Consider the following 10410-nt stretch of genomic DNA (forward strand, 5'->3'; position numbering starts at 1 on the left):
GTCTCTGCAGAAAGCCTGCTGCCTGTGAGTACTCCATTTTCTAAACTGCAAGGATCCTGACTGAATGACTCTACAAAAAAGACCATTATCTGCTACAAACCAGAGACTCCAGTTTGTAAGCTTGCTGTGAGGAAAGTGTGCTAAAGAATTACCATCTTTTGACTTTCATCCTTATTATTTTTTCACCCCTCTCCCCTCTGTGTTTGTCTGTCTTGTGTGTGTGGGCAAAGGGTGGGGCCAATAAAGTGAGAGTTAGGGGTTAGGTGATAGATAACCAGTTGTATTTACTGCATTTGTTTCAAGATAGTTTTTGTTATAAATAAACAGTATTGTGTTTACATTTACAAACCTGGTGACTGTAATTATTGGTCAGCCAAGGGCCAAAGACGGTGTGTATTTTTATCAGAATTATTGGTTAATTCACTTGCGTTGTGACTCCGAGACGAGTGGGGCTGGAACTGACCACGCACTCGACGGCTATCAATTTCCCCCTCTCTCGTACTGCTCACTCTCTCTTGTATTTTTCACCTCTCTCACCGACCTGCGTTTGCTGTCTCTAATCATCTCTCTACGTGGTTTTCACTATTTTCCTGAACCCCCCCCCCACCCCCCTTCCATGCTCAAGACCCTCAATTCCACAGAACATCAAATCCCCCTTCGGAAAATTGAGTCAGTAAAATGATGGAATCGATTTGATTATCTCGGATCCACTTTATTGCTCTGGCAGGTTGAGCGCGACAACATTACTGGTAAAGAAAATAAATACATACAGGTTGCGGTGAAATCACACAATCATGCTCTTTTTATTTTTCTTGTGCACGACAGAAAATATTAACCCCCCCCCAACCTCCACCACCCCTCACAGATGAATAAAATAAAAAGCAGCTTATGTACAGTGCTAAATCAGTTCCTTTCTCGGCGACTTTAGTTGGCAGCCAGGTGGCATTGTCTGTCGTCAGCAGGAGGTGAAGGTTTTCCAAAAGAAGTTTTTGCAGGGAGCCTTGCGCTCTCTCTGCGGTAACTGGCTGAAGCGGGACCTCTCCTCCACTTTCATCTCCTCCACATCCTCTGGATCCGGGAAAGTGTTCTCAATCGCGATTTGATTGCTGCTGGAGTCAAGCAGTCCGGATAACAGCTTCAAAATGACCTCTTTCCTTTCTTTGTTCAGCTCCTGACGGGCAAACACAGGACATGATACATTTAAGTTACCTGTGTGAGAAATTGTGCTCCAGAGCATTGAGCACACAATAATTTGACGATTCTATTTAAGGTGTCATGAAGAAAATGCCTTTTTTAGTGTTGATCAGGTCGTCTTGGGATTTTTTATACTCACCTGACAGGACAGACAGGGCCCGGGTTTAACATCTTATTGGAAAGACAGCACCTCCAACAGGGTAGCACGCCATCACTACTGCAGTGAAATGTTGGCCTGCATTATCTGGAGTGAGACTTCCTCTGGCTATGATCAGTTAGGGAATTGAGGGTTATGGGGATAAGGCGGAAAAGTGGAATTGAGGATTATATCAGATCAGCCATGCTCTCATTGAATGACGGAGCAGACTTGAAGGGCCGAATGGCCTCCTTCTGCTCCTTTTTTAAAAATTCATTTACGGGATGTGGGCGTCGCTGGTAAGGGCAGCATTTGTTGCCCATCCCTAGTTGCCCTTCAGAAGGTGGCGGTGAGTTGCCTTCCTACGTCTTATGGTCTTGTGACTCCGAGATGCGAGCGCTAACAGTGAAAAATCGCACCTTGTTTTCTGATTCTCCTGCCACCCCACCCCTGCATTTTCCCCCCTCCTCCACCAAATGCAGTGATAGCTCCTGCTGGCGGATAGTTCTTTTTTGTCGGCTCCCCCCACTATGCTCCAGCAGCTCAAGCCTGGTGAGTGAGGCACAGCAAGCCATGGAGGCCTGATTCTGTGCTTGCCTGACGCCTGCTCCCACCTGCTTCTCTGCGGGTGTCACAGGATAATGGTGAGGATGTCACCCGCCCTTAGGGTGGAATCTGGGGTGGGGTGGAGGGGGAACGTGGTGGTGGCACAATGGACTGAACCTTTCTGCTGTCACATTCTATGATAACTCTGGATAAACTGTTTTTTTTAAATGACAGCCTACTTTTAAAGTTTTCACAAAGCAGGATTTAAAATTCTGCCTCATTTCTGTTGTTGATTTAATGATTGCATTTTGTTATTGTACATATTTATATAACCCGGGGAGATGCAAGTTAAACATTTCACCATGAGCGGGAACCCGGGGTGATTTCTCATAGCGGAACGGGTGGAAAGGACAATGGAGCTCGACGTGTGAAGCTGGGTTACACCAAGGATATTACAGATGAGCAGCCACTACCACCCATGCGAAGTCATTTAGTGCTGAGCTCAACAATTAGCACTCTCTCTCTGCCCTGTGCATTTAAAAAAAAATAGTCATACACAGTACAGAGTGGTGAAGAGATTTACTCTGTTTTCCTGTGCTCACAGAATAATGTTCTCTTCGGTCACAGCGTTGATTGGAGCCTGTGGATCAGCTCCATAGCAGCTCCGTGAGGCATTCGCTATTCTTAAAGCAACAGTACCAATATATTGAGCATTATGTTCACTCCAAAATGAGAGGGAGATCATAAAACTCAGCAATGGATCATCGGAATTAGTTAATCTTCTTCAGGTTAATTAAAAACCTAATTATTTAAGGTTTTTAATTAACATTTTAATTTACCGACGTTGGGTGACTGTGTGGAGTTTGTACGTTCTCCCCATGTCTGCGTGGGTTTCCACCAGGAGCTGCCACAGCCCAAAGATGTGCAAGTTAGGTGAATTGACCATGATAAATGGCCCATTAGTGTCAAAAAGGTTAGCTGGGGCCATTAGGTTACGGGGACAGGGTGGAGGAGTGGGCCGGGATGGGGTTAGCTTTCTGCGGTCGGTGCAGACTCGATGGGCTGAATGGCCTTGTTCTGCACTGTAGGGTTCCATGGGAAGCAAAGCAGTCCCGCTGCTACTGAATTTAAGATGGAGATGAGGAGAATATTTTTCCCTCAGAGGATCTCTTTAACGTTCTTCTTCAAAAGGCAGTGGAAGCAGAGTCTTCGAATATTTTTTAAGGCTGAGCTGGATAGATTCTGGATCAACAAGAGGGTGAAAGGTTATTGGTTCTGGACAGGAATGTGGGGTTGAGGATGCAACCAGATCAGCCATGATCTTATTGAACGATGGGCAGGCTCGAGGGGCCGAGTGGCCTACTCCTGCTCTTAATTGATATGTTCATATATGCTAACCTCCGAGTCTCCAGGAAAATTCTACATTCCACTAGAAAACCTATGTTGGTGCGCAGCAGGAGGAAAGAGGATCAAGTAGCTGGTAGCTACCGCCCCCACCCACCCACAATCCCAGATCCGTGAGGCATTATGATTCTTAAAGCAACAGTACCAATATATTGAGCATTATGTTTACTCCAAAATGAGAGGGAGATCATAAAACTCAGCAATGGATCATCGGAATTCATCATTGCTGTGGTCCTGAGCCATAGAGAATCACAGTCCAACTTCACCTCCAATGTATCAGGACAATCCTATATCCTGGCATGGATTATCACCGTCAGAAATGGAGGAGAGGAAAAGGGAGAGAAAATGTGGACTTGCAGAATACGTGCACCAGAGGAAAGTCACATTTTTAAGCTGTAAAATTCTGTTTCTGAATGAGTTTTAGTCTGAAAGGATGATCAAGTGCAATGAAGATAATACATTCAATCTTTGATCCATTGGATTATGAACCCAGTTACCTCATTTATTAGGTTAAGAGGGTTGTTGAAGACCTCATAGAGTGATCTTCCCTGCACTTCTTCCAGTTACCCCAGGTCCACGTCAGGATCCCTTGGTCAGGATTATGAGCCATGGCCAACAGCAGGGATCCAACAATTTTGTCGGTGGTGTTGAAAGGGTAACTCAAATAGCCAGAATAGCTAGGATGACGGTGGCTTCCAGGTAAAGGATCCTTCAGGATAGGAGGACTGGTGTTTCGCTTAAGCACACATGGAGAAGGGGATGGGAAACCTCATGTTATTTTACCCTCCCAACTGACTGAATCTGAAAATGGGAAGCGCTTACAAGCAACCGAAGAGGAATAAGCAGAGGACCTGCCTTTGGACAGATCATCACTAACCCACCATTTATTACTTATGCACATTGATATTAACCTGCTCTGCAGCAAATACCATCAGTTAGAATAATAGGGAAAATAATTAAGAACCCATAACCTCCCAAAGTTCATGCTTCCTTGCTTCCCTCAGCCCTTTCTAAACATGTTTCTATTCACCCATTTATTCATTTAACTGTTTTTCAACGCGTAGCATTAACAAAAGGATCTGATCGTCAGCTACTTAATTAGCTTTCATAATTGTTACAATTACAGCAATTGCACAAGAGTATTTCCAGACAAATCCTGCCGCCCAAGCCCTTGATTTCCCCATCCTTCCACCCCATCCTTCACTTGGTGTTCTACACCCTCCCTCCACTGAGGGGTTGGATGAGATGCAGCATTATGAGCAGCATGGTGACACAGTGTTTAGCTGCCCTGCAACGCCAAGGACCTGGGTTCAATTCCAGTCTTGGGCGATTGTCTGCGTGGAGTTTGCATGTTTGCCCCGTGTCTGCGTGGGTTTCCTCCGGGTGCTCCGGTTTCCTCCCACAGTCCAAAGATGTACAGGTTAGGTGGATTGGCCATACAAAAATTGTCCCTTAGTGTTCAAAGATGTGGTTAGGTGGACGGGCCATTTTAAATTGCCCCCCCAACGTCGAAAGGTTAGGTGGGGTCACGGGAATAGGATGGAGTTTGGGCCTTAGAGGGTGCTCTTTCAGAGTGTCGGTGCAGACTTGATTGGCCAAATGGCCTCCCTCTGCACTGTACGGTTTCTATGATTCATTGCTGCCAGAATTTTAGAGATTGGATCAAGTTGCTCTCATGACCTTTTGACCTTGCCATAAGTTACTGAGCTGCGATACATACTGAACCTGCGTAAAACAATGATGTGCTAGAATCTTCTGCTAATGCATCCCAACATATAGTGACTATCAACTCCATCTCAAAATATAATACATTGTGATAATGGCCATCCTGTTTTGTTAAGGGTGGGGGGGGGGATATGGGTTGCCAGCTTCACAATGTTTAGCGACTCTCTGTTAAACGGGAACTCCAAGCCAATGCTTTGTTTCCGGAGGTTCGTGGACAGAATCGGCCACAGTTCAAGCACGAAAACACCCACAGCAAATCACAACTTAGAGACTACAGAATGGGAAAAAATTCATCCTTGTGAAAGCGGTGGGTCAGTTCTGTCTTGAGAAAGGGGGGAAAATAATTGTTGGGACAAGGTAGGGGGGAAAAGAGCCGCCTTGCTCTGTACCTGTGTCTAAATGTCTAAAATGAGAAAACCGGTCATTTCTGATCAACATTTAGATAAACAGAAAACGGGGTCAAAAATCAAGCCCGATTCCATATACTTGTCAAGGGGAAAGTGGCTTTGCCCTTCATCTGTCTGAGATACATTAAATTAGCGCCATCTTCAAATGGAAGGGGTGTCCACATGGACTGAGCAATGATGCTATAGCACCGCCTGGCTGGAAATCAGTACCTGATAGGCATTTTATATTTAATCTAGAGACCGATCTTCACGGCTGCAATCCCTCTCTCTCGTTATAACCCGCAAGGGTCTAAAGGGGTGAGGGCAATTAGCTTCCCATGAACCTTGCGGAATACGAGCTCCCTCGTTAAGGGTGTGGGGGACCTCTAAACAATATATTATTGGATGATATATAAAGCTGGCCAGTTTGGCATCAGCAAGGCAGACCCAGTTGGGATCTGCCGTGTGATGTATATAATAGTGATTGTAAATAAACTAAGTTTCTTTGAACTACTCGATGTGGACTCCTTCGTGATCATATAAAACTCGCTCTCTCTTTAACTTTGGGCTAGATTCTCCGCCGTTGCGATTCTCCATTTTGCTGGCAACCCGGAGGTTTCCCGACGGTATGGGACCTGCCCACAGTGACCAGCTGGCGAAACGGAGCATCGTGCCGGCGTGCTGAACCGGGACGGAGAATCCAGCCCATTGTCTCTAAGTCTATCCTTACCCAAGTATCCAGCACAAAGTTGTTGCACCTGCCAAGGACCCCCCTCCCCTTCAACTCAACAGGGAGGGGGCTCCCACTTGCTGCCCTCGGTCATGTATAATTGAACAGAAACCCCCTGAATAATGAGATGGGGGTTAAGTGGGACAGGAGCACCTGTTGGAGATAGCAGCAAAGGACAAGTTAACACAGAAAACACACGGTAAAATGTCGAGTATCTATTCAAAAGTCCACACTCGCACGTATACAGCTCTGCTAACCCAGAGGCGAATCAGAGGGGAGTACACAAAGTCTTCATACAATTACAACACCGACAGTAATTTATAGTTTGGGGATCATTTTAAGCCACACAGCACTGAGAAGTGAAGGATGAGGGAACGTTTTGGCGTCAGTGAGTGGAGCTAAGCTACCATGAGACTAACATTGACCGAGGTGACCTAGACTAATAATAAGGAGTAGGCATCTTCGAACATTGTGCGCCAGGGAGGTAAGAACACACAGTTTGCATTTTATTGCTTGTCATGGCTTACTTATTACTGTTCCACCTGTCTTGCTCTGTTTTTTGTGCTTCATGTCACTCACTCTCCTAGTTACTGCATGCTACACTTCGATTCAAAGGATATTGTCTCCTCCGCATTCAGCATCGGAATGAAAGGATTCTTTTCTGGCACCCTAATCTTTTCATTTAGTTTCTCTCTTTGTGTGTTTTTAAAAAAATTATCTGTCCTTTTTCCCTCTTGCTGCGTCTCTTTTGCCACTTTTACACTGATGCATGTTTAAGTCGGATTCTGGGAAACTGGTTGTGCTTCTTTTGAGGTAACCACAAAATCTAAAATCAGCAAGTTGAGGGAGAAATGAAGAGGCTGCCATTTAAAGGGGTATTGCATCAAAGTGAACAGAATCTCCAAGGAAACTTAAAGCACCAAAACTAAATGTGATTAAAGGGGTGGGAAGCTGCTTGTGTGAGTACAGTGTCGGCATGACTAACTCTTATTCCAGAGGCAGACTCAGACACTAAAATCTTTGTGCATCCCGGGATAGCTATCACAATCCCTCCCCCCCAAGAAACCAGTCATGGATATCAGCCAACTCAAAAAAAAAATTCTCGTACTCTTCTTCTGTCCCTCTCTCACCACCTCTCTGTTATTCTGACTTTCTGGTGTGCATGTTTGTCTCATTTATTTTTTTCCCTTTAACCTCTGTCAGTTGCTTTTTCTCTATTATTTCCACCTCTGTCGCTCTTCCAGAGTCACTCTCATTTTCTACTTCTCCCTCACATTTTTTTCTGTTCATCCCTCTACTTTTTTTCCCCCTCACCCACACTTCTTGCCCCTTTGCTAGGTCTCTTTCTGCCATCCCCGCCACCTGTTATTTTCTCTCTCTCTCTCTCATTTTATCCCCAGCCTTTGTCACTGTTACTTTCAGTTCCTCTCACTCTAACCCACACCCATGCCACTTACCTGACTGAAACTTTCTTTTCTTCTCACAGATTTCCTCTACTCTGAAATCATTCGTTGCTCAGGTTTTCTTCCTACCTCCATCCCCCTCTCATTTTCTAGCTGCCTTTCCCCCTTCTGTAATTGTCACCCCGATTCATATCGACCTCGACTTCTCTCCCACGCCATCTGCCTCTCGCTCCTTGTCTCCTTGCTTTGTCTTGTGTGTTCTTTTTTGTCGTCTCCCTCTCTTTTCTTCGTTCTGTCATTCCCTTCCGGCCGTGTACCCTTTGCAGATTTTCCCCTTGCTTAAGTTTTCACTCACCTGATTTGCCCGCAGACTCAGCCGATCTTCCAAAGGTGCCGTGGCCCTCACACTGGACACGATGAGCAGCATGGACAGGAGGCTCGCCGTTCCCAGCAACTGCATGCTGACACTCTCGATCTCGTGAAGTTGGAATGAAGCGGAGCCTGGTCGAGATCTTCTCAATGTGCCTCGACCTTGGAGTCTCTGTGTGGTTTTGACAATCTCTAACCCTTTATATAACCCAGCGCAGCCCCAGTCACTGACGCACAGACCAAAGCTTCATTAAACATCAGGGCTCCATCAAAGCCAAACAATTACACTCGGTCCAAGATTAACCCTTAGCTGACCAGGTTTGCTTCACAAACACATCGGTCAATACAAGAGTCTTATTGCGTTGAATTTCTGCAATTTTCTGCCTGAAGATAAGAAGCACTGAGGAGAAAGTTTTAAATTCTGAATTAAATTAAATGTTGAATTTCTGTCTCCAGACTTAAGGCAAGAACCTTTGCTTCAGGGACAAATTTAAAATGCTCAGGCAACATTTCACATCGGACATTTCCCAGTCAGAATTCTTTTTGTGCTAACAATTTGTTGGAGAGGTTCAGCACTGAGCAAATATAAATATCTATCATGGTATATATGGAAATTAAAATATGATTAAACGTTTTTTCTTGATGCCATTTGTGGAATATTATTTGATGATTTGAAAAGTCCCAAATCTGATATTGTGTTTTATACTTAAAGAAAAAACAATGTCAAGTGAATTGGATTCTATGTTTTCAGACCAGAAACACATTCCATGTTCCTTCACCTGCTTCTCTGAAAATGTTTTATCTTTACTGAGTACAGCTTCGCAGATGCTGACTACACTCCAGTATCTCTATCGAGTGCCCACTCTTCTTATGCAAGCATGGATCATGGATGTTAGCGAACTATTCAACTGTGGCTGCATCACAGCCAGATCTTGGTGCCTTATTTGGCATTGGTGTGTAGCAATCAGGACCCAGGACCTTAGTGTATTTTTCCTTCCCTTATTACCGGGGGGGGCGGGGGGGGGGGGGGGGGTGCTGAAGCAAATTTTGAGATCAACTCACTTAATACAGACTGGAAATCAAGTGGAACTGGGGTGTATGCAGCACCAGATTGTGCAATTATCCACTGAAGCACCAGCAAAACTGGACAAGTTGCTTTGGAAAATGATCCCTCAATTTAAATGCTGTTAGTTATTTCCTTGTTTCAATTTCCTTGTTCTTTTTTTCTGATCTCTGGGATTTCATTCTTTGGAAAATAGGAACACATATAACCCAAAAATAAAACACTGAATTTCATCTGGCTGGCTCGGGTATCGAGGGAAAATCAAATCGACCAATCTTGTCACGGTATGTTTTGCCTCTTGCAGTAAGTTACATAGCTACAGGTGAGGCAGGTGTGGCAGGAGCAGGGCTGGCATGGAGGGAAACGTGGGGTGCTGCATGGCCGAGGGGAAGGTAATGGTTGGTCATGATGCTCCAGGCATCATGGTGTGGGGCAGTCTTGATGAATTAATTAATCTTTTCCATGCCTATCAATTTTAAAAAATGTTTTTCTGAAAAATACATTTTGTCAAAGCTTTTCAGTGTCAGGGGAAATAACAACCTTACGTTAAATTAGAAGAGAGTGCTGATTGGTTGACAAGTGGACTCTGATTGGTAGAGGCATTTCCATGGAGAATGCACCAGTTGATGATGGCTGACAGTCAACTGTCAAGCATTATTTGAAAATTTAAACCAGGTAGTTTGACTCAGATTGGTCAAGGCATTGATCCAAGGAATGAACCAGCGAATGGCTAAAATAAGTGATGGGGCAGGATTAAAAAAAAACGGTAACTATAGTGCATCATATCACATCATGAAATACAATTTATTCCTAATAATTTAAAATTACCGTTGCACATAATTTAAAATAATTAGTCATTTAAAGCAAACAACTTAATTAAAACCTAAACTGTAATTTAAAGACTTGAACAAACAGATAATTTGAGTTGAGCAACTTGTATCTGAATACTTGGTACACTATTTGTTACCCTCAGCGATTATGTTTACAAATGCAGCAGTCATTCCACATCACTCACATGCTGCAAGCAGCGCTGAGATTTTGGTGATGTTAGTTCAATCAGGAATGTTGATCTGGATAGCAACGGGATAGCCTCTGCTGTTTATAGGTGAGGGATCTTCAAAACTCAATTGAAGATGAGGGACGTTGCTTATCAAAGAATCCAAAGAATAGCATCACCAAACAGGCAACATTTCCTCAGTCCTGCAGTGAGCAGGATAGACTGTACCAACTGATATAAGCTTTATTTTATTTCCACTGCCTCCCACACATCCTGTATCATATAGCTCGATCATTGAACAAAGACGCAGAGCCAAAATGACCAAATCGGTATTGAAATCGTTTCTCATTTTCTAAATTGGCATTGGGGACCTGAGCTAGGGAAATGTTTGGTTTCCCGGCATTAACCTCGCTCAATCCTTTTCAAAGCACAAGAGGAAGGGACCACCAGGTTAGTA

General features: G+C 44.3%; 1 protein-coding gene across 1 annotated transcript; it reads right to left on the minus strand.

The window, feature by feature from the left end:
- Positions 1 to 691: 691 nt before the first annotated feature.
- On the minus strand, positions 692 to 8090 carry LOC119950950 (somatostatin-2-like). The gene is made up of 2 exons (XM_038773963.1): positions 7880 to 8090; positions 692 to 1171 (listed from the first exon to the last, which is right to left on the minus strand). The coding sequence occupies exons 1-2, from the start codon at positions 7982 to 7984 to the stop codon at positions 956 to 958; spliced, it is 321 nt and encodes a 106-aa protein (XP_038629891.1). The 5' UTR covers positions 7985 to 8090; the 3' UTR covers positions 692 to 955.
- Positions 8091 to 10410: the final 2320 nt, after the last annotated feature.

The sequence above is a fragment of the Scyliorhinus canicula genome, chromosome 16, assembly GCF_902713615.1.
Source record: "Scyliorhinus canicula chromosome 16, sScyCan1.1, whole genome shotgun sequence".
NCBI classification, from domain to species: Eukaryota; Metazoa; Chordata; class Chondrichthyes; order Carcharhiniformes; family Scyliorhinidae; genus Scyliorhinus; species Scyliorhinus canicula.

Bases quoted from the DNA above. Each gene is read 5' to 3' on its own strand.
- LOC119950950 (XM_038773963.1), bottom strand. From the start codon at position 7,984: ATGCAGTTGCTGGGAACGGCGAGCCTCCTGTCCATGCTGCTCATCGTG. The intron at 1,172-7,879 runs GTGAGTGAAAAC...TTTGCCCGTCAG, and splicing joins TGAGTCTGCGGGCAAATCAG to GAGCTGAACAAAGAAAGGAA.